This window comes from Denticeps clupeoides, chromosome 2, assembly GCF_900700375.1.
Source record: "Denticeps clupeoides chromosome 2, fDenClu1.1, whole genome shotgun sequence".
NCBI classification, from domain to species: Eukaryota; Metazoa; Chordata; class Actinopteri; order Clupeiformes; family Denticipitidae; genus Denticeps; species Denticeps clupeoides.
Window position 1 is genome coordinate 33,207,578 of NC_041708.1, and position 24,850 is coordinate 33,232,427.

At 42.8% G+C, this 24,850-nt stretch overlaps 1 protein-coding gene across 2 annotated transcripts in view; it reads right to left on the reverse strand.

Moving 5' to 3' along the window:
- Positions 1-525: 525 nt before the first annotated feature.
- cntnap2a (contactin associated protein 2a) overlaps positions 526-24,850 on the reverse strand; it is a 283,755-nt gene continuing 259,430 nt past the window's right edge. For both annotated transcript variants that reach the window (XM_028961990.1, XM_028961981.1), the window contains 5 exons: positions 23,830-23,963; positions 19,914-20,007; positions 3,152-3,382; positions 2,704-2,775; positions 526-2,541 (listed from right to left, as the gene is read on the reverse strand). In XM_028961990.1, the coding sequence (XP_028817823.1) occupies positions 2,342-2,541; positions 2,704-2,775; positions 3,152-3,382; positions 19,914-20,007; positions 23,830-23,963 (731 nt within the window). In that variant the 3' untranslated portion in view covers positions 526-2,341. The remainder of the gene's footprint in view (positions 2,542-2,703; positions 2,776-3,151; positions 3,383-19,913; positions 20,008-23,829; positions 23,964-24,850) is intronic.

The window sequence follows — 24,850 nt, forward strand, 5'->3', positions numbered from 1 at the left end:
TGACTATGACAATGTATATTTTTTATGCATTAAACCTCATGCAGTAATCCTACATTTCATTTTGAGGGAGCCGCACATTCCCATTCTTTTCCTCCGGAACTATACTCTCATCTGTAAATTGGGCAAGAATAAAAAAGAAAATGTTACAACAGAGAAATTATCAAAGCTTTATGGTTCTCCACCAGGACTTACATTTAAGTACAGCATCCACCGTTACAAAGTCAGGTTGAGATTGAAGTGGCAAACAGCATTGCCAACACCCAAAGCACTCAAACAGAAGACACAAACAATGGCTAAGTCATCTATAAAATACCTTCATAAAAAATATAAATATATTTATATATAATATTTATTGTCAAACAAAATGCATGGTTTACCTACAGTACCACCGTACAAAACCAGGTCATAAATGATCACAGTAAGTTATCAGGTGGAGCACTGATGTTCACCAGATCAGAAAAGTCCTTGCGTGACATGCAGATACGTTTGCTACGTTCCCAAAAAATGTCCAATGATGACAGGAGATGGTAAAAACAAAGCAACTTTAATAGAAAAACAATCCACCGGTCTTCGTTGTCAGAGACCACATCCATCACAATGTGATAACTGTGTTTCAGATACCGGTCTGTTTCGAGCGCTCTATTTCGTTAAGCCTATTTGACTGATAATAAATTTATGGGTGATATTTGCTCTGGTAAAAGAAGTCATGTGGGAGAAAAATGGACTTGTGGCTGGTTGATTAATAGCCTGAAACAAGCACACTCTCAGTGTCTGGATACTGAAGTTGAACAGATCCGCTTTCAGAGGGGACCTTCTCAACAGTGCAAAGAACTTTTTTTTTCACAATGTTTCCTACAAAAGAGATCTCTTCCATGTTTTATTAAAAATCAAATACTAATCAGCCTTTCCCCATTCCTCTTCACTAATGAAACTGATTGCCGTTTCACATCGAGTACGACGTCAACATTTTCAATATTAAACACATATGATCAAGAACCTTGCTAGGCTGCTGTAACTGAGAGCATTGTGCTCCTCTTCCTCTGCCTTTTACCTTGTTTTGTTAGTGAAGGTGATCGCACTGTCATCTCCGCTTGCTTTAGCCCAGCCTCTAAATGAATGATTTATTTTTCTGTTTCAGCAAACTGACATTATAGGCACAGACTTTTCTCACCGCATGGACCAAGACAAACAGATTCAGTCAGATTTCATGACTTCGGAGCATAAAGAAACACAAAAACAACATGAAAATAGAAAAGAATTTCAAACAAGCAAGAAAGATGGCAACTTTTGTAAAGCTGATATTATTTCACGTTTCAAAGAACAGGAAAGAAAAAAAATCTAATGCAACTCTTTATTATGAAACACAGTTTTTCCAATAAAATCGGTATAAACAAATGTTAAAAACAAGTCTTACAGTTTTGACTGACCTCAGTGGCACTTTGTATAACATGACTTCCTTTTTAAGTTTTAAGATTATTATTATTTTTTAATATGTGCCTTTCTCAAGTGTTCATGCTGTTCCTTCGCTGTGGCCTCATTTAACGTCACCCACACAGAAGGCTAAGTGGCTAAATCCCAAGGCACATTGGATTAAGCCGTTTCACAAGTCAGGTAATGCCTGGAACTTCACTGGTTCTATAACTTTGTCACCACCTTCTGGTCCACCATGGTTTTCAGCATATGCCATGAAATGTAAAAAAAAACGAAACAAAACAAACAAACAAAGAGAAAAACAAACACAACCCTATGAATTTTACGTTCTTCATATTATAGATATATATATATTTTTAGATTTTTTCTTTTGCAAAAAACTATACATAAGACAGGGGTGTTTGGCAAAAAACAGATGGGAATTTTGGATGCCTGAAAACAGCGAGGCTGTGCATGTAAACATAATGATCGTCAGAGAGCTTCTCAGAGAGCAATGCCACTTTTCCTCACTGAAGTGCTGAATGGAAATACAATCCAACGTCAGTTCATAAAGTAAATGTTTCTTACACGTCAACAATTAAATTAGTATTTACATGGATAATTTGGCATTGACTCTATATAACTATATGAACGAAAACTATCAACAAAAACAAGAATCTTGAGGGCTGAAAAATGTAATTTAAGCGCCCTAGGAATGGGTTAAAAAATGGAACAGAGGCTTCCTATTCTTGCAAAACTGGATTTGGAAGGGAAGAGTCTTCAGTAACACTGCTGGAACACACTTGTAAAATGTCCCCATACTCCCAAACACAATATAAATAAAATACAGGCCAGTAAATATTTACATATTTTACCCCAACCCCCCCACTTCTTTTTAATTATTTCTAATGAAACAACCAACTGCTTTCCATTAGATGAACCATTCTTTCTTGCTCTCCTCAATGGTCTCTGTGAAATTAGGGTCAGTGCCTATGATAGCTGCGTCAGCAGACGCCGCCGACTCCGCCCCCTTGGCTTCATTGGTGTGGTAGGTGCCTTTGTGGCGGAACATGTAGCGAATCAGGAACACCAGTGTGCAGAGAATGGTGAAGATCACCACCGCAATGATGCCTGGACACAACAGACATGTTCATTTTTTAGATGGAAAAAATGGACTGGAATGTAAAATTGGTGCTTGTATTCAGAATTTGATAAAACACAAAATAAACATGCAGATAAATAAATCACTTTCCAACGTGATATCACATACTCTTTTGCTAATCACACACATACCTCCAATTATTGCTGAATTCCTGTTTACTCCATCTGGAATGACTCTTTCCTCGTTGAATGGGAAATCGGGACCTGAAAAGAAATGGCCAAATTAGGCATAAAAGTCACATACATTATCTTCCAATCCAACACTCAGTCTTGACTCAGCAGTTCTGCTTTTTTTTGCTGATTTCATTAACATGGGCTTTCTTTCCAAGGAGGGGGAAAGTGCTGCATTCGCTTCATCTTCCTGACATGTTGATTTGGCTATTCACTGGAGGCTGTACGAAAGCCTTTCTCAGATGGAATTAATCTGACATTAACAAGTGTTTGAAAGATGAAAGTGTGCATCGGGCATTTTCCAGCAATCGACCGAGTGATGAAACATGCAAAAAAAAGCCAATGTCCTACAAGATAGAAACTGTTTGCCCTGCTGCCGTTGCATTGTAGAAAATTCGAAATACCCCACCTCCGTCGAGGTGCCAGGGATCAGTGGCGGCAGACATGGGTGGTATGGTGAGTGGCGACGCCCCACAGTTTGACTCGACTAGCTTCCCCTGGTGAGAAACAGGTGCCGCGATGTGGGATCTCAGAGCGGCCTTCAGAGGATAGATGCTGTTGAACTGAACTCTGGACAGGCAGCCCACAAAGCCCGGCGTGTTGTACTTCTCAATCAAGACCGGGTCGACCTGGCCAGTTTCTGCAGATGGAGAGGACAGAAAGGAGACAGGATCAACATCAAGGTCAAAAGATCGGATTCCACTAAACGTTATTTTCCACATTCAACGCTCTAAATACATAGACATTAATTCCATCAATCCAATCTTTATATGTCCGCAGTGCAGCATAATGTCCGTTCTTTCTTTTATTAATACATATTATTTAAATATGCAGATTACCAGTTCTGCTATTGGATTCACTGTGGAACCGCTCCTGACATTTCTAGCACTTGTGCACACAAAAACAGTCAGATCTTAGATGTAACACGGCCGACCCACTTCTGACAGACAATCCGCCTGCTCTATCAGCATCCTGCAGAATCTTCAAAGCAGGGACGGGGTTCAGACACTCCCCGCAGAACACAAAACAAAGGAGCAAAAAAACGCCAACTGCAAACAACAGAGCTGTGCTCTGCTTCCCACAGAAAACAGACTATGTCATCTCCATTGCACCACACAACACATTTAGGGCGATATATAATGTCCAGAATATGGCCACTAAATGTAAAAAAAAGGTCAGTTATTATACCTTAAACCAATAGCTCCAGACCTGCATTCTGATTGGATGAAAGGACTCTGGAGGCTAATACTATCTCTTCCAATATCATTTACATTTATGTAAATCAGATAAGTAGTTTCAATCAGTAGTTACAGGGACAGTCCCCCTGGAGACTCTCAAGGGGCAGTGGTGGCCTAGTGGTTAAGGAAGAGGCCCCGTAATCAGAAGGTTGTTGGTTGGAATCCCGACCTGCCAAGTTGCCGCTGAGCAAAGCACCGTCCCCACACACTGCTCCCCGGGCGCCTGTCATGTTATGACTGCCCTTTAATGCCTGTCATGGCTGCCCACTGCTCATCAAGGTGGTAGTAAGGGGGTTTAATTCTGACTCGGTTGCTTACTATGCCACCTCATTACTTTATGTTTCATTCTTGAAGTGAAAGTGAAGTGATTGTCACTGATACACTGCAGCACACAGCACCTTGGTTTGGTATTCAAACTGACAACCTTCTGATTACGGGTGTGTTTTCTTATCTGCTAGGCCACCACTGCCCCCAAAAGGCTTGTTGTGTGTGATATGAATGATAATGGTTGCCTCATAATCTCTCTGGAAAGCTGTTTATTTTCAAAGCACATGCCGTGAGACATACTTGTATTTAGGCCGTCATGTTACAGCTCACCAGGCAGCACTCAGGTCATCGTATGCCAACATATGCCAAAAAGCATCTAACCTAATCTTTAGTGGTGCCAGATAGAGGGAAAGGCTCTTTCTGCTGCCTCCTTTTCTTCTTTTCCACTGCTGCAGAATCAGACTATATTCCAAGCTTCCAGAAAATTTAAAGGAAATGTCTGATTTTAATAAAATTTGTGTTTTTGTGTTTGTTTGGTATGCCTCTTGGGGGTTTCATCATTAAAAACATTTACAAGCATAATTACATGTAGGCCATATATCTTCTCCAGCTTCAGTTTGATAAATTAATGCTATTAACAGCATCATATTACAACATGCATAAAAATATAAATGAATTTTTTATTCACTGCATAAATATTACAAGGCCAGTAATAGAATGTTTAAAGAAAATATGAGATGCAAATGTTTTATGACTGCCCTTTAATGCAATGGGAGAGACATGGGTTGAAATTAATTTCCCAAGATTAGTTGTGAAAGCTCACCTAACATGCAAATCAGGTGAAATCCATATACATCATCCTCTGGTCTTTGTTATTATTTTAAATAAAAAGTCATCGCAGGGAATATTTAATCATTTTAAATAATCTTGACCCACATTTGATTAAAAGTGGTAAGAAATATGATCCCATATGTATGTGACATGTGAACCTGTGTCTTTCTTCCCCCAACATATTAAAAATGCACTTCAGGTTGTGCTAAAGCGTTTGACTGATGTATAGCACCCTGGGTCCCGCTCATGAATTATGGCTCATGGGGTTACATTATATTTCCTCCATGACATTAGAAGCTCATATCTCTCATTTAACACATCGATATGCACATCTATGCATATTCACATTTGAAGATATACAACTAGTGTGTCTGTACATGCTGTATTCCTGCAGTATTTAACATCCGATATGAATGCCATAGCTCAGAATACATGTAGACATTCCCTTCCTCAGCTTATTGGTTTAGGTGGTGCTGCAGAAGCACATTCAACTGACTATGCAGCTGACCTACAAAGGTATCAAAGACTGTGTGGAATATATACTGATGTGGCAGTGTCAGCAAGAAGGCTCATTATTAATAAGCTTGGAGTAAATGTGTGCGTAACCAGGACAAAGCGTGTGGGGAACTTATTTTCTGTCGTCTTCCTTGCTAATCTGAAACTACTTGAGTTTATTGCTTCATTGCAGCAAATGTGAACTAAATAAAAAAAGAGCTGGCCCTGGAGAACATACAACATGCACGCTCAGCTGGAAAAGATGGAAGATCAGTCAGATGAGAAAAGTGAATTAACAGGTTGTGACCAGTCGTCGCTGAAAAATAAAAACACGAGACACATTTTACCCTGAGACGATCCATTTCTCCAATCCACACGTTTACATCACTAAGAGGGGAAGCAGGGTGCCTGGAAGCATTAGGATTCTGGGAAATTGGATTGAAGGTCGACTGTGCCTGGGCGGGGGCTTTATTTGATCGAACTGAGAGTGTTGGCCCATATGGGGAATGCAGCAGACCCCCGGAGCTGGGCTATGCCTCTGCAGGGGAACACATGAGGCAGCGAGACAAAGGCAACATCCCAGGAGCCCCCATTAGAACAATCATCATACATCAGTGTGACAAAAGACAACCTGATAAAAGTCAACCTTGTCAGGGGCAACCTGGGATTTAAAAAAAAAAAAAAAAATGAAAAAAATATTCTGATTGGTGCCTTTGTCCAGCCACCACAGGTACCAAATGCAAGGTGATGAATAATTCAGTGCCAGTATTGTAAACACAGGCATCCTGGGAGGACCCATTATTGGTGGAGTGGGGAGGAAGGGGGTTACATGGCGGAAGTCTGTCCTTTAATGCTGGGTGGGAAGTGGAGAGAAAAGGGGAAGGATCAAACCGGTTTCCATAGAAACAAATGGAAGCTTCTCCTGTGAGATGCCCCGTCCACTGGAGCAGGAGTAAAGTGGTAATGAAGAATTAAGCCGGCCCTTTTAATGAGCTTTCTAGCGGAAGGTACATCCATCTCCACTTATCCAGGCTTGGTTTGGCATCTGTGTGCATATTGATATGCGAAGAGGAGGGGCTAATGTCTTCACAGTGTTAACAAACACAATCATCAAATGGCACTGAAGACCTTTATCGTCTTCAGTGCACTGAGCGAGACGTCTTTCTGTCCTTCCCGCGCCCTCAGTCTCCCTCACACTGCAGCTGCAGGGCACTGAATCACAATAAGTCTATAGCTGTGGAGATGCGAGATGAGAGAAGATAAAATACATCTACTGTAGAAGCAAGAAAGCAGAGGTGCAGCTGAAGGTCCAGAACATTTATGGCCCTCACCAGTTCAGTAACTCGGCTTGGCACATGCATGTGTGCATTTCAGTGAAAACTCCTCCAGATAAAGTAGGACAACCAAATGCAAAACGTCACATTTCTGCCTGAAACCATCGCCGAAATGGCGATGCAACTCATTTACTTCTGTCCGCATGCATGCACACTTGTAGACACAAGGACACACCACCTGATTTCAGACCTCTTTACCTGTCAGTGCAGCCGGTGCTGTCCCTTCACCCAGGCAGCCTGCGTCCCCCTTTCTCTGCGCCGAAGCCCCCCTCAGTGAAGCTGCTCACCGGTGCTGCGGTGTTCCTCCCCCTCGGCAGTTGTTCCCTGCGCAGCCCAGCCCCTCCGCCTGCAGCCCTGTCTGCTGTGTGCTCAGAATGCAGCCTGCCCCGCCTGCCTGCTCCCACTCCTCACACGGCTTGCAGGAAAGCCCGGAGCCTGGACTACAGAGTCTGGATCGGGGTCCTGCGATGCTAGAGGGAGAGCCACGCTGCGGCCAACGGACCAGACATGCGATACGGCGCTGGTGCAATTCTCACAAACAGAGAATGATATCATCCAGCCGGATTTGAAAGAGACCAGACCAAGCAGACCGGACGGATTTGCAGACATAATTAAAGGCAAAATAATCATGCTCATATCTGACTGCTGTTTCTGTTTTCTGTTGGGTGAACATCATAAAAAAAATTCCATCTATAACATCTTGGGTATTGGTCAATGCGATTAAATGTTTGTTTCCTGATTTACGTAATGTTTTTTGGAAAGTACTGCGTGAATGAAAACAAGTGACATGTTAATGTGTTGGTAACACAATATTAATATAATATATTACTACTGTTTGAGTCTTGATGATGTAATGCATGAACAAATTCCTCTGGCTGACCACGGACTAATGATGACGTCACTGTAGCTTTATTTGATTGCTTCACAACTACAACAAAACCAACATTTATTTGTATGTGGCCCATAATTACATACAGTATGTCTCAATGGTCTTTGACAGGCCCTACAGTTGACACCCCCCACACTTGATCCTTCAGCACACAAGGAAAAACTCCAATAAAAAAAACCTTAGGAAGAATTAATACAGGGAGGATGCCCATCCATAGTATAGTGAGTCTGCAATTGGTGTCAGTGCAAGGTTGGTGATGATTTGTCCAGGAAAAGAAAAAAGTCAAACAGGGGTAGTGGTGTAAAGTGTAGTATAGAGCATCTGTCCATGTATAGAGGTACTAGATAGTGCAGAGTGGATTTTTACCAGGCCATTAGGCTAAGGATAGTTACTTAACAGTAATTCAATACATGAGTTGGAATGGCACTGATTTATTGGGAATCCATGTAATGTAAATAGACATGCAGTGAGTAAATCTGAACTCTTTTGCCACTCTTTGCCACACAGTGTAACCAGACACATGCTTATCCTTACTGCTCATAATTAAAAATAACTTGTAATGATGAACAATGGTTTGAAAAGGTCTTCTTTCCAGTTTTTCAAGTTTGTAGGAAAGGCTGGTGGTGGTGCTCCTGACCAAAACATCATGCAACAATTCCTACCATGACCTGTTTGACTTTAATAGGATGTTAGCATTGTGATAAGCTGTATAAAGTTGTGTTTATAGGTGGAGGTCTAGGTTCTAGTTCTAGGTGGGGCAGTGGTGGCCTAGTGGTTAAGGAAGCGGCCCCGTAATCGGAAGGTTGTGGGTTCGAATCCCGATCTGCCAAGGGGCCACTGAGGTGCCACTGAGCAAAGCATGGCTGCCCACTGCTCACTCAGTGTGATGGGTTAAATGCAGAGGACAGCTGTGCTGCTGTGTATCACAATGACAATCCCTTCACTTTCACTTTACTACCTAGGTTAGAGGGTGGGTTAGAGGGCTGAGGGAGTGCGTATGCGAGAGACTCGGGGAAGAGTAGGAACAGCCGCTTCTGTTAAGTGAAAGTGAAGTGACGTGTATCACATGTGATACACAGCAGCACAGCACACGGTGCACACGGTGCAAATTTGTCCACTGCATTTAACCCATCACCCTGAGTGAGCAGTGGGCAGCCATGACAGGCACCCAGGGAGCAGTGTGTGGGGACGGTGCTTTGCTCAGTGGCACCTCAGTGGCACCTTGGTGGATCGGGATATGGGACCGCTTCCTTCACCGCTAGGCCACCACTGCAGTGGTAACAGTGGTAATAAACTCGGTATGCTAGCAAGGATATTTTGTGTGTAGTGGCTATGATTACATGACTTCCTGCTAATTCCATGTTATATCAATATGACCTAGCAAGTGCAACGTAATCACAGAGAGTTTATCCTTATTCAGAGTGACCAACAGGAAATTCATGTTACATCTTGCACTAATCCATACACTAATATATTCAAGCATTACTTAAATATGTGCACCCTTACCATGTTCTACCATGTTTTTTTTGTTCAATTTCATTTTAAGCACTGTGATATAATTTTGGTAATTCTAGTAATGTATCTCTGGTATCATTTCAGCTACAACCAAGATTCCATGGGTTGCATGTGCTCCAAGTCTGTTGTTCTCTGCTTCTCTCCTGTGTTACAGTGGTGAAACAGCTCTTATCCTTACACAGTGGTGATGAATGAGCACTGGGTCCAAGCCAGGGAGAGGCTTCGTAATTAAGACCGGAGCTGCTGTTCTCCGCAGAGATTCACACTGAAATACATCCCATCTGGAGGCCCAATGACACTGAACGTGTGCAAATCACAGACGCTGGATGCAGGATGAGTTCTCGCCCCCATAAATTGCCACGAGGAAGCTGTCACAGCTGATAAGGAAGTGCACCAGTGGGATATGATTAGGAACACTGACACAATGCACCCCTGCAAGGACGGCATAAATCTCAGCAAAAACCTTTCTTCCAGCCCAGACTTTGATACGAACATTATATAGCGGTTAATTACAAGACCAGAAATGACCTCACATCATGTGTTGAATATCACCATCAACCTGAACGTTGTCTTTTGAAGTCAACAATCATCTCCTTTGTTTTGACCACATTCAGAAATAGGTTGTTGACCTTACACCAGTCCAGTTGCTTCTCCTTTCTGTACGCTGACAATGGAGGGACCGCTCTCCACTGAACATCGACGGATCTTGTCTGGAGATCGTCAAGAACACAAAGTTCCTCGGTGTTCCCAGCAGCATCTCTGGGGTGGTAGTAGCCTAGTGGGTAACACACTCGCCTATGAACAAGAAGACCCGGGTTCGAATACCACTTACTACCATTGTGTCCCTGAGCAAGACACTTAACCCTCAGTTGCTCCAGGGGGGGACTGTCCCTGTAACTACTGATTGTAAGTCGCTCTGGATAAGGGCGTCTGCCAAATGCCTTAAATGTAAATGTAAATGTACTCCCTGCGGAGGCTGAGGAAAGCCCATCTCCCAGCACCCATCCTAACCACCTTCTACAGAGGGACTACTGAGAGCATTCTGACCAGCTGCATCACTGTCTGGATTGGGAACTGCACCTTATCGGTCCCTACAGCAGATAGTGAGGACAGCTGGAAAGATCTTCGGAGTGTCTCTTCCCTCCATAACGCACATTTACCACACATTGTGAAGGACTCTACACATCCTTCACATGCACTCTTCATCATCTTGCCATTCGGAAAAGGGTACTGAAGCATTCGGGCCCTCACTGCCAGACTCTGCAACATCTTCATCCCACAGGCCACCAGACACCTGAACACTCAGTGACTTTCCACTCTGGTCTGACACAGACACATACACTCTACCTCTGTTATAGAATAATATTATCTGTCTGTAATATTATCTGTTTATGCACAGTTCCATTTTGCACAGTAGTATTTGCACTATTTTACCTTGCACATTTATTATTCATTTCACCTGTTTAGTGCTGTCTGTCTCATTGTTGTCTACGTGCTTTTTGTTAAATGTTATTCTCGCACTGCCAGTGTCCCCTGTTTGCACATTGTTTCAATTCACTATGTACTGTCTAACATGTATATAGCTGAAATGACAATAAAGAGAAACTAGAACTTCAACCTCCAGAGGCATTTCTCATAGGTTCATTCAAAATGTCTGTGAATACATATTTTCTAACAACAACAATATAATCCCTCAATGTTTTTTACCTCTGAATGAAGGTAAAAATATTGATTTGTTGAATTAAGTTTAATTCAAACACTCGTTGCCTCCTCATTTTTCCCACTAAACAATCTCAGGGACGACTGGCTGGGCTGGGATGCTGAGAACAGTTCATTGTATCCTTGACCCCCCTTGCAAGTCAAGACTTCCTCAGCAAATGGGAGAAAATACCTTATCAGGCTGTGCCTGGGATTGTTGAGACAATCCCAACATCTCAGCCACTGCAAGCTTAATCCAGCAGCACCAGGCCAAGCAAAACAGTTTTGTGATGCTAACATTCCATTCATTTTGCCTTCTTCTTCCTTTCTCTATCCTGGTCCCACCTCATGTTCTAGATCTTCTTCTTCCACTACCTGCTCACAAATCCATGTACCCAGCCCTGTCACAATCAGGATGTCAAAAAGCCCCATGTTCTGACCAATAAATTTTATGAAGTAGTGCACTTGCACCTCTGCTACATTACAAACAGTGAACTCATCAAAGTATTGTACTCCTCCGTCATCCTATCCTAATGCAATGCACACTTTCCCGAGTCCGCACGGCGTTTTAGTGAATGTTGCTACCCGATTTGGACCGGTAACCCGATTTGGACTGTATGCGTGCGCATGATGATGAAGTGATTGTCAGTGATTGTCACATGTGATACACAGCAGCACAGCACACACAGTGAAATTTGTCCTCTGCATTTAACCCATCACCCTGAGTGAGCAGTGGGCAGCCATGACAGGCACCACGGGGAGCAGTGTGTGGGGACGGTGCTTTGCTCGGGTGGCATCTCAGTGGTACCTTGGCAGATCGGGATTCAAACCGGCAACCTTCTGATTACAGGGCCACTTCCTTAACCGCTACAGCATGCGTACTCCGAAACCCACCATGGTATGAGTCCTAGCAATGCACCTTCTTCCAATTCTTCAATTTTTGTAGCTCTGATGTGTGCATCAATGTTATTGTTGTACCAGGAAATCATGCATTGACAAAAGTTCCCATTTGCGTGGAATGCAAAATGTCATTAAATGTGTTTTTTCAAAATGAATTAATCACAATTAATGTGTTAAATCCCCCCCCGGTTACTACAGATGTTTTCAGAAACATTGCATTGAATTGTCAAAATAAATTGTAATTTATGCTTATGAAGTAGAATGCCTCAGATTCTCAGGTCTGCAAGATATCTTCATTTACATGTGATGAAATGACTCTTGGATTTGGCACAGACAAAGACGTATTTTTACGAATCCTGCTGAGTTAACAAAAGGAACGTTTGGAAACAGTAAAGTGCACTTTTCAGCTCCGTTGACGGAGAGATAAAATGGTGGACAGACCAAGTTTTGCCTTCCTTATGGATAACTTGTTTAATGTGAGAGACAGAAAGAGAGAGAGAAACATGCCGGAGTGTACAGAGTATAAATCTACAAGTACAATGACACCTCAAGCGACAATAAATGCTGCGTGGATTTAATTACCCAGCACTGCACCACACAACTGCTGCAATTCACACGGTTAAACTACAGCAAACAGACATTCTATAATACCCATTTTCATCAATGTTACAGTCACACGATTGACTCCTGGTCCTGAGGTGTTGAACAAAGAATATATACACTATAAATTTAATGTAGTAGACTCATGGTGAAACAAGACCACATGTAAAAAAAGGAATAGATTGCAATCCACACCAACATTTAACAGCACACATAAAAAAAAATAAAACATTTTTCAAGCTGTTATGGTAACTCGATCATTCGGAGTTCAAGGAATACAGTAGAGTCTGTGCTCTGCCCACCAAGCCTCCGAATCCAGTATTGATTTCAGTGGCTGCGAGCTTCAAAGTTCCGATGGGATAATCTACTGACTCCGGCCCCTCTGAGTGCTGACAATGCTCTCCGTCCAACCATACACAACGTCTGCTGAATATCAAGTGGCACACTTCTTGGATCTGCTGGTATCGACCACGTTCCGACCAACACACTGTAGCTAAATATGAAACCTATGCTACACAATGCATGAGCAGCTGACAACAAATGTCTGCGGTTATAAATGCAGGTCTCACACACTCACAGAAACTCATCTGCATTCTCAGATCATGGACTGCTGACTGCTGTAATAAATCAATGGTTTTGCAGAGTTAGATAAAAAACTGTGTGGATTTGGGCAGATTGCATCATGTGAGTTTACTGGACTTCTGATCGAACAGGCTTTTGTATTACACTCTTGTGGTTATAAATAATCGAGAGACTGTTTTTAATACTGTTTGGTGTTTTTATATCACCACACAAAGATTCTGAACTCTAATTATGTTCAAATAACTCAATAATTATGTTTCATCTGCCACGCAGATGAAACACCATAGTCTGTGGAAGAAGAACAGTGGTTTAGATCAGTGGTTCCCAACATTTTTTCCCTGAAGCCCTCCTGCCTGTGTGCCAATTCCTTCAGAGCTGTCCCTAAAAGTTATGCCTGACCCGTCTAAACCCGGACAGAGTTCAGCCCGAGCCTGACCCAACCTGACTGTTATGCTGTGAGGTGCATTTAGTCACACAGTCAGTGTTTTTACTGCGTCATTTCCATACAGCCATGACCAGAAGTGCAAAAAATACTGAAAAATGTAATTAATTAAAAGTATCTTAACTTGGCTTAAATTCTACACAAGTAAAAGTATCTATCTAAAAATCTACTTAATGTAAAAAAAGTACTAGTCATAAATCCAGCACAGCACTAGTTGCTTTTATTAAAGTTTTAGGTAGTATAAATGTACAAATTATGTTCAGACCAACCCATGAAACATTTTAAGCACAGTTGGCCACAAAAGTACCAAATTCTGATTTGTCCAACTCAAACATTAAAATAAAAAAGAGAAAATAGAGCCAAAATCCAAAGTATCCAAAACTATGAAAATGTTCCTTTTTAACAAGCTGCGCTTTTTGTTCTTTCTATAGCAAACATAAAAATATCAGTTGTCTTTACTGACAAATGAGCACACTGACTGGTGATATAAGAAATGAAATAAAGTTCTCTGCCCCACAGAATACTACAGTATTAATCTGTAAATCTCCTGTTCAGTTTGAGCAATGTAATGCATGGAAGACACAGGCAAAAAGCATATGCAGTGCATCGGGAAATTATATCAACAACAACGACAACCAAGAAGTAGTGTTGCAGTTTCTACAGAATTTTTTTTTTAATTAACCCACTGGTTCTTCCATGTCTTCCATGTTCCTTGTTCTCATTTTCACATCCAGTCATTGAGCAACTGCAATGCCACGTCTGGAAGCCATGACGGTTGGTGGAATTATTTTTTCACGGAAGGGGAGGGAAATTCTCTGGGGGGACAAAGCATATGGGTAGGTGACCTTTCCCCTTAAAATGACATAAGGGGAGAAATTCCAGATCTGACTGTCTGAGCTGCCGCTCTCTGAAAGGTGAAGCTGAATGACCAAAGCGCCATTTCTAGCCACTGCAGGACCATAGACAGGCTAGGGGACCATGTATTAATGATAAATAATCTCACAAAGTGGAATTTTCATAATAGGGGACCTTTACAAAAAGGCACATGGAGACTCTACTGTCTGCAGTATGAACAATATGCCTTGTTTTCCAATGTAGCAAAGTAAAATACTTGGGTAAAAATGTACTTGAGTTAAAGTTATCTATTTCATAAACAACTTAAAAATGACAAATTACTCACAAAAACTACTCAATTAACGCGAGTAAATGAAATTTGTTACTTTCCACCTCTGGCCCTGATTCTGTGAGCAATTGCAATGTTCAGCGTGTTAAAAAACAGAATTTCTTTGCTCGCGCTATAAGCGAAAAATGAAATGTGCAGGTTTAAAATAGAATTGCCATCTGCTTGCCTCCATTTTACCTTGTCAGCATCCATTAAAAGGCATCACATGCAACAGTGGTCAGTATGGTTGGTGGCCTACAGATTATAAGTGGGCACATCAATCTTAGGTGAAGAATTCAAAACCACAGAGACTTCAAGCAAGACTTCATTCACACTACAGTAAAACTGACTAAGAAAATACACACAAAATGGGCTATATTTGGTCATTCAATGATGTCTCTGCTTTTTGGTCGTATGAGGTACATGACTATGTGACACCATGACTATATAAAGTAATGACCAGAAATTAATAGCCAGACTCACCCTTAACTACCAGAGCTAAATAGGTACTAACAGGAAAAACAACTAGAACTGCGTTGTGAAACCAATATCATTGCTCACATTCTCACAATAAGTAATCTGCCTTGATTTCTACACTTTGTTTTAAACTCAGCCATATACAGTACCATTCCAACATTTAGGGTCAGTTGGAGATTTGGGCGTTATACTATGGGAATTTTACCTATTTGATATAATTTGAATGCACAAATCAAATATTTCCTATCAAAAACAAGGATATTTGTAAATGCTCCTAAAGTTTTGAATGCTTTGCTCAGTGGCACCTCACCTTAGACTACTAGACCATCCTGACCTACTAAAGACTGACTCTTTAGCACAGTGCACAGTGGTTTAGTTTTGATGGGTGTACAAACCAGCAATTTCACGAGTTACACAAGACCATCTGACATCCTACTTTTAAAACCGTCTCTCATTTGGATACAACCTTTTTTCTTTCCTGGAGAACAGCAGGTCCCGCTGGTACAGAGAAGAACATGAGGCAAGGCAGCACTAATAATACCAGCAACACAGCAGAACAATGAGGTCAGAGCTGTAGTGACCATGTCTGGCTGCTAACGCATCCCTCCCCTATCCCTCAGACACAATTACGGGCAGCATCCCTGGCACGCTCGCCAATTACGCCACCCAGATTTATAGATTACGTTAAAGTGCAGAGTGAGCTGCAATTCCACAAAATGCTGTGAAAATTTGTCACCTGAAATGACCCTCTTGAGGGATGTTTGATGAATTGGTCGATCCTGTGGTGAGCGGGATTTCCTGCAGAGAACCATTTGGCAATGATCACCAAGAGGGAGCTGTAACCCCAGAACCATTCAGGCCCACCAAGGTGCTTCTGTAGGACATTAAACTGCACAGTGGGGGCGAGAGGAATAGGACTGAAATAAAGTGCTTTATTCTGATACTTAACCAGTTCAGGGGAAATATTCAGACTTCCGAATGATTTTGATGCTGTTTTTCTGTATTGATATGAAATAAGAAACAAGTGAGGGATCTGAAGAGAAAAGGCCAGTCAGTGGACGAAATAGAAAACTCAAACACTGAAGCTAAACCTGCAGAATGTGACCTTGGAAAAATGACTTCACACAACTGAAATCACACAGGGCCTGCCTGGCATTAAAGAAACCCTACTCCTTTAGTTACACGCTCCTGAGAGGGAGGGATGACCTTGAAATAGATACTACAGGGCCCGTATGACATCAGATATCTGGGACAAGAACAATTCTTATCTGATAGCATGTCAGGACAGACAAGTGCCCGCATTCATTATAGAGGCACAACAGCCTTGCCCAGACAGGATAAAGGACCTTGTCATTTAATGTTTGCTTTACTAAAACACTATTGATTCGTTGAGGGGCAGGAGCTGAGTGAACTTCTTTCTGATTTTAAACCCAATTACAGATAATAAAGGTCTCTTACTAACCTTCACTGCTGATGGTTAGCAGTTAGCTTAGCTTCATACAATCCATTACAAATAAGTGCTATCATCAGTAATTAAATATCCCAAATATCCCAGCAATAAGGGGGTTTAAATCTAAACTCCTACAACACTGATCACTTGATCATATCAGATTGGAGAACATGAATGGCCCAGGATGCACTGGAAATGTTGAGGTGTACTCCTCTCAGGGAAACATCCAAGCCCAGTCATAGTGGTTCTGCTAACAAAGAGGACCACAGAAAGCAAGTGGCTCACTTATACGGTGCATCCTTACATTGGAGGTCACAATAACAGCATGAAAGGTGGTTCTGGTGTAAAAGAATCCAGGTGTTTTCCCAAGGTAATGTTCCTTCAGCTAGCGGGCATACTGGCTCTCTTGACAACACTCCAAAAGTCCTCCTCCCTCCCAAGAGAGGTAGTATGCCGGTAAGAAAAAACTGGCTGTGGCCATAAGCACAGGATTTCGAGAGCTCCATAAAGGAAAATAGTCAGGGATGTCAGCAAGGAGCCTCAAACATCTGCCAAGATGACTGTAGCTGACCTGGGCTCATCTGGAGTAACACAGTTGTGAGGACTCTTCTTTGTAGCGGGATTCAGGGTCATCCCCAAAGAACCCCTACTCAAAGAGCAGCACATCAGAGCCTGACTGAGATTTTCCTGTGAAAATTTGAAAGGTAAAGATGAGTTTTGGAAGTCTGTGCTTTGGTCTGATGAGACTAAACTGGAACTGTTTGGGCAGATGGATGTTGGTTATGTTTGGTAAAGGGAGAGGCCTTCAGAGACCTGCGCATCATGCTTTTGCAGCATCAGGCACAGGCAACCTTGTACAGGTGCATGGCATCATGCAAAAAGGTAATTATGTTGAAAACGGATTCCCGGGAAAGGTAGTCAGAGCCTGTGCGTCCCAGTTGTGAGAGGTCTTCACCACAATCTTCAACCTCTCCCTGACACAGGCAGGCTACCATTCCAGCCTGTTTGAAGTCCACCACCATCATTCCAATACTCAATAAGCCTAAATGCACTCACTCCCATCATCACATAAAGGCCTGACTTCCCCCCTCCTTTGACCTCCACCAGTTTGCCTACAAAGCAAACAGGTCAACAGAGGATGCCATTGCCACCGTACTTCACACTGCGCTGAGTCATGTGGAGAATCGGGACATCTACTTCGAAATGCTCTTCAGCTCAGCCTTTAAAGCCATCCCCGACATATTGGTCAGTAAACTGTCTGATCTGGGAATCCCACAACTCACCTGCTCCTGGTTCAAAGACTTCCACACAAACTGGCCTTAGATATTACTGGGAACCCACCTGTCCTCCACCCGGATGCTGAGCCCACTGCTGTTCCCCTTATACACCTCAGACTGCAAAATCTACCTACATCAGCAACACAATAGTCAAATTTGCTGATGATACAATGCTGGTGGGGCTGAGCAAAATACAAGTTAATATACAAATATATGAAATGGGTCAAAAAGTATTTGGCAGCCATCAATTGCGCAAGATAAGAGTGGTCTGAGTGGTCTTTCATCATATTTACACATCCCAAGACATTCTCCCATTCTTCTTCTGGATCACCCAGATGGTCTCTAGCAAACTTTAGACAGGCCTGGACATGTGCTGGCCTAAGCAGGGGGACCTTTCAAGCACTTTATTACAACGTAGTGTGTTACTGATAGTTACCTTTATTACTTTGGTCCCAGCTCTCTTCAGGTCATTGACCAGTTCCCTCAGTGTTGTTCTGGGCTGTTTCCTGACTGTTCTCAAGATCATTTGTATCCAACAAGGTCAGATCTTGCATGGAGCCCCAGGTCGAGGGAGATTGTCAGTGATTCCATTGTCTAATTATTGCTCCAACAGTTGATCTCATGGGTGGTAGTAGCTCAGTGGGTAACACATTCGCCTATGAACCAGAAGACCCGGGTTCGAATCCCACTTACTACCATTGTGTCCCTGAGCAAGACACTTAAACCTAAATTGCTCCAGGGGGACTGTCCCTGATACTAAGTATTGTAAGTCACTCTGGATAAGGGAGTCTGATAAATGCTGTAAATGTAAATGTAAATCTCAGGTGTCTTTTATACAGATAATGAAGTTCAAACAGGTGCCATTAATACATGTAACGAGTGAAGGATAGAAGAGCTTCTTAAGTGGTGGCCTTAGCGGTTAAGGAAGCGGTCCTGTAATCAGAAGTTTGCTGGTTTGAATCCTGATCCGTCGGGGTGCCACTGAGCAAAGCACCATCCCCACACAATGCTCCCCAGGTGGCTGTCATGGCTGCCCACTGCTCACCAAGGGTGATGGTTAAAAGCAGAGGACACATTTTGTTGTCTGCACTGTGTGCTGTGCTGCAGTATATCACAATGATCACTTCACTTTACTTCACTAAAGAAAAAGTAACATGTCTGCAAGGGCCAGTTTGTATGTGCTTAATACTTATTTTCTGTACCATATACATTTTTTTATAAACCATAAAAGGTGATTTCCTTGGATTTTTTGTTATCTCACAGTTGAAATGTACCTAAACGCTCCCCAAGAGCCAGCTCTCTTCTGCACCTCACACCTGTCCACATCTCGCTCTCTCTCCTGATGTGGGAACCATGCAGCAGCCATTTCCATTTACCGAGGGTGGCAGCCTGCTCTGACAGGTGTAATTACCCAGCGCTCCAGTGATATCGGACATAACGCGGGGTGACTTTGCAGCTCACCACCATGTCACTGGTCAGACTGTAGCTGAGAATATCGAAGGCTGGGGAGCCTCATTGTTATTCAGACATGGCTGTGAGTTGCAAATAATACAAGTGTCACGTGTGTAATGAGCAATTTTGTAAATTTAACCATCACCCTTGGTGAGCAGAAAAATGTATGTGTGTGTGTGTGTGTGTTTGTCTGTATATAATTTACTGTCATTGTATATTCATTTTCAATTTCAACAGCATTTGTACAGGAAATAACACTGCACAGATGGTAAACTTCAAATGTCGCAGAACAATACAATGCCATCAAACAAAGAAAGCGACAGGTCTGATATGCTGAGCGATGAACTATCTCTTTGCGCCCCCTGGTGTGCAGTTGCAATTATTACTTGCATTTACGTGTTTTTACGCTTTATGAAGTCACAGCAGATTGAATGGTGATTATTGTGATTCTTGCTGCTAAAAATAACATTGTTGTACCATTATCAGCTAGAGAAATATATCCACTTTACTTCATAAAATTACATCTACTGTATAAAGTTTTATGTCAGCAATTTGCACTTACCAAAGACCTTTCCAAGAAACAGGGACTTAATATTGTTGAACTCTGTGTCAGATTCTTCAGGGAGGGAATAGCTGACTGAAGGGTAGTGATCCAGCTGTGAAACATACAGACAAAAATAAATCCTTGTTATTTAAAGGAAAGGCATAAAGACTTTCAGGGTTATGAAACTTTATGAGAGATTTCCATTGCCAATTGTGTGTGTAGGTGTTCGTACATATAGGTGTGGCCGTGTGTGTGTGTAAATAATACTTTTCATCCTGAAAGTACTGTACTGATTCAGCATTATAAGAAGCATGAATCATGTTCAGTAGCATCTGTGTTTGGGCTCCATCCTGTGGTTACAATTGTGGGATCACCCACAATTAGAAGCCATTTTCTCTCTCTCTCTCTCTCTCTCTCTCTCTCTCTCCCCCTAACACACGCACAAATCCAATATTACTTAAGACGTAACAATCTTTATTCCTTCAAGACGTTCTGAAGCTTGACCACTAGAGCCAATGTAATTTTTAATGACTTGTGAGGTTGTAAAGGTCACTTCAGGACACACTGTTTACCGTCACATAAAGAGTGCCATTTAATGCCAAGACAACATTCATTAGCCTGTTGCTGCTGATCCACTGCAGTTTGTAATTAGCATGTCTTGTCTCATTTGGGGCATTAAAAAGAATGAAGACATGCGTCTTCAGTCTCTTTTTTTGGGTTCTGAATGCAAATTATATCAGGCAGGACAGCAGGGGACCAGAATGCGGTTCCTTTGCATCCCGGACATCATTTGTCTCAGCGATGTGTGGAACTGATAAACGTGTTTATGCCGAGGTCTCCCAGGTCCGCGGGCATCTGTAAATCTCAGGATTGCCTCCTTAACTGCCTCCACCACACTTAATGACTTCCTATCACTCAGCCTGGTCGGAATTCGGGGCTGTGTTTGCTCACGCTGATGTTCTGGGGAGGGGAGTGGGTGCGCCGTTGCTGTGGGTCCTGCCATTAGCTGGGGGTGGGATAAAAGTGAGACAATTAAATTGCTCTCAGCTTATTTACCTTTATCGCTGAAAACAAATAGGCTGCGCTGGAAAAAGACGATTCGGAAGAGCCGTCCCCTGTGGTGGTGGGGAGTTACACCAAACCGGGGTCCTTAATGGGGCTCTATAAAGCAGCAATTAATCAAAATCCACAGGAGCCACTGATCTCACAAGAGCTGCCCACGCAGAGCCAGCTAAAGATGTACGGGACCGGGGGGAGATAAAGAAAAGCAAAAAAAATAAAAAAGAGGGGGGATTCTTTTCTCTTCTAAACAAGGTTGCAGTGCCAGGTCTGGTGGCAGGGGACAGTCCAGTGCCCAGTGGGTGTGACAGGGTAATAAAGTGGTGACAAGAGAGGGTCCTTCAGAAGTCCAGCAGCACTTTCATCGTGATTCAAAGACACTGAGAGCCCACGCAGCAATCTCTCATCTCATCCACTGAGATTCTTTGATAGGAAGTTGACCTGACAAGCCCGCAGAGGCCGCCGAAAGATTCATTATCGCCAATGAATAATGCATTTGTGTATTAAAACGTGGCCCTGCCATGCCTCGGGGGCTTGAAAGGGTGCATGTTTTTTGGAGAATATCAAGCGCATTGTGGTTTTAAGGGCCAATTGCCTCTTTATGGTTCCACAAGCTGCAACCCGTTGTTCTGTGCAAAGACACACACACACACACACACAAAGACAAAAAAATCTCATAAATATTAAGTTTCATCCCAAATACAATTGTGATGTAATCAGAAGCACCCTGCGGCCTCATCTTCTTTTGTATCCAACTACTTTTTGCACCAGTGACACACATTACCTCTCATGTAGGACACAAAAGACCCTTAACATCTTGCCTAAATTAGTATGCAAAAGAGGAGGCGGGAGGAGGAAATAAAATGTGCTACCTGTGAAGCCGTGGATGTCTGCTTCACCGCAAACAACGTCTTCCTCGCATATATCAAAGGAGCCAAGCTGAGCGATTAGAAGAGAAAGTGGAAAGTAATCGCCTCCCCTAATCAGCTCCTGTGAGCACGGAAGTGGTTGCTTCTGCTGGAATGAGCCCATCGGCGCAATCGGCGGCGGTCCAATGGGCTCGGGTAAAACGAGTATACGAGCTCCCTTGGCGCGTCGCATCCAGTTCACTCTCTCGCACCGTTTACACAAGAGCATCATGCAAATTTGCTAGGTGGAGACAGGCAGGAGGGACAGGGGCAGAGAGAGAGAGAGAGAGAGATATAAAGTACCATAGTTGTGGTAGTAGCTTTGTGGGTAAGACACTTGCCAATAGACCACAGAAGACCACAAAGCCACAGGTTCAAGCCCCACTTACTACCATTATGTCCCAAAGCAAGACACTTAACTCTGAGTGTCTCCAGGGGGATTGTCCCTGAAACTGGATAAAGGCGTCTGATGAATGCCATAGATGTAAATGTGTCCGTGACAGCAGACAGACGGTTTGCCCGCATCAGATTCAGAATACTGATATTTGCCTACAAAGATTTGCCAGAAAGACTGTTCTCTGATTTGCCACATAGGTGGTTGAAATTATCTTGCCCTAGCGGTCCAAATGTCCGACTGTCTAGGGTGGTAGTAGCCCAGTGGGGAAAACTCCTTCCTATGAACCAGAAGAACCAGGTTCAAACTTACTGCAATTGTGTCCCTGAGCAAGGCACTTAACCCTGAGTGTCTCCAGGGGGGGGGACTGTCCCTGTAACTATTTATTGTAAGTTGCTCTGGACAATTGTGTCTGATAAATGCCGTAAATGTAAATCTTGAAACAACATCCAAAAGTCCTACCTCTTTCAGATGAACTGACAGCTTCTACTCAACCAAATAAATAAATGAATTAAATTTACACTTGTGCTATTCCTAAGCGGGCCAATAGGAGGATGCATTCACTGATAAAATTGTAAAAGCATGTAACACACTCTGGTAAATGGCGTCTGCTTAATACCATAAATGTAAATATAATTATAAAAATAAATGACAGACAGGAAGCATAAGGAACGTGGGAGGCTCTGATAGATTTTGTCAGGCCATGGAGGGACATTGAAAGATGACTGGTGATGACAGGAAAAAGATGACTCTGTGATTTAATTTGCTGTGGTGCCACCAGGATCCTAGGAGACCCCCAAATAAGGGCTTCCCTGTGGTACGCCTGTGGGACCATATCCAAGGTGGAAGTGTCTGAGGTGGATTAAAGTGAGATACGATCCCTTTTCCAGCTTGTGGGCCCAGCATGGTTATCAACCACCAGTGTGCGATCCTTCCAGACGGGCAAGATGTTTGATATGGACGTCTAGCGGAGTCCCGGGACGTCAGAGCATGACAGCCCAGTGACAGGCTAAGTGTGGGGGTCCCATGGAGAGTGGGAAGGAGAGAGCAGGAACAGGGCCATCTCTGGTGATGACAGGGCCAGTGTCTCTTTGACACTGTCTATTTTTCCCCTGTCACTATGTGCAGATCCTCTCCGATTCCGGGGCTGAGCCCACGGTGGGTGGTGGACAAGTAGCATAAGACCTGAGACAATAATTACGTCCACCCACTGGTCCACTTAACATGCACAGACCAGACCATCTCCCCTCAACTTAAAAAGCCTATTCACAAGATCTGGTCCACTAACACACTTAATAAATCTCATTTAGCTGTTGCCTGTGCTTTTTCAACAGGGGACACCATTAATACATAAACCATCGGAAGCACATGAGATTTTTTTATTCACAGACATGGATTTTGATGCGGTGTGTGATCTAGTTATGAAAATTCAGCCATGTCACCAATAAGCTGGTAATAAGAGCCATGTTTAGAGCGAAGCGCAGCTCTTACCACCAGTTCTGAGAATATTGGCCATTGAGACTAATAGGTACAGCTTTTAGTTTAATGTCCCTCAGAAACGAAGCTCCTCTACCTGAACCCAGAGGGTCCGTCCATCACGGGAGATGTTTATGCTGTGAGGCTGTCCATTGGCCAGGTTACGCTGGTCCACATCCACCGTGAAGGGTTCCCTCAGGCCACCCAGGCTGTAGCGGAGTTGCAGTGTGCCTGACAGACACACACAGAGAGAGAGAGAGAGAGATAATGTTAGTCTTTGCCAGCTGACAGATCTGACCGGGGTTCTTCGGTTCAGGATTTAAATATATAAATAAAGCATCAGTGTAACTGCACATCTAAACTGTGAGCTGAAAATGCAGGGGATAGACTGACACACTACACTTCCTCTGGCCAGCTCCTGACAGCCCTTATTCCAGCCTGTCTGACGGGACACAGAGAGCACGCGCTCTACTGTCACCGACAATCCTGGAGCTTATGAAGCAGGACGTTAAAATATGAAGTTCCAAATGCTTGATAATAACTCTCTATGTTCTCCCCCAACTGGTATTATTCCACAAACAACAAAATGGTTATATCTATAAATGTTAATCAAGCTCAGGATAAATAGCAACACTCCACCACTTCTCATTACATGGTTACAGCTTGCAGAACTTTTTTTTTTAATGAAATTTTGCTCAAATGAAAGACATCGCTCTCTGACAAAATCAAAACCAAATGACATTAAAGCTCCCTAGTATGATGCAAATGTTTTTTTTTGCTGCTGCAACAAGACTTACTTTTCTTTAGGTCCAAATGGTGGGCTAAATCTGACATGTCACCGTTTAAAATGCCAATAAATGTGACCATAATTGCTTACTGAATATAACAATTTACACTATGCTTTCAGTTCAGTACTGTCACCTCATTACACCTGAGCTTTTCATGCACACCAGGATCCATTTCCATTTATAGTCTTTTAAAACTGAAAGTGGAAATGTTCATTCTGAATGTGGGCACAAGCGTCTGTCAGTCCCCTAAAGGCTACTACAGTATATAACTTTTAACTTTTTTTGCATTTCCATTGGAGCAAAGAGAAGCAGGTGAAAATTGGATCCCCT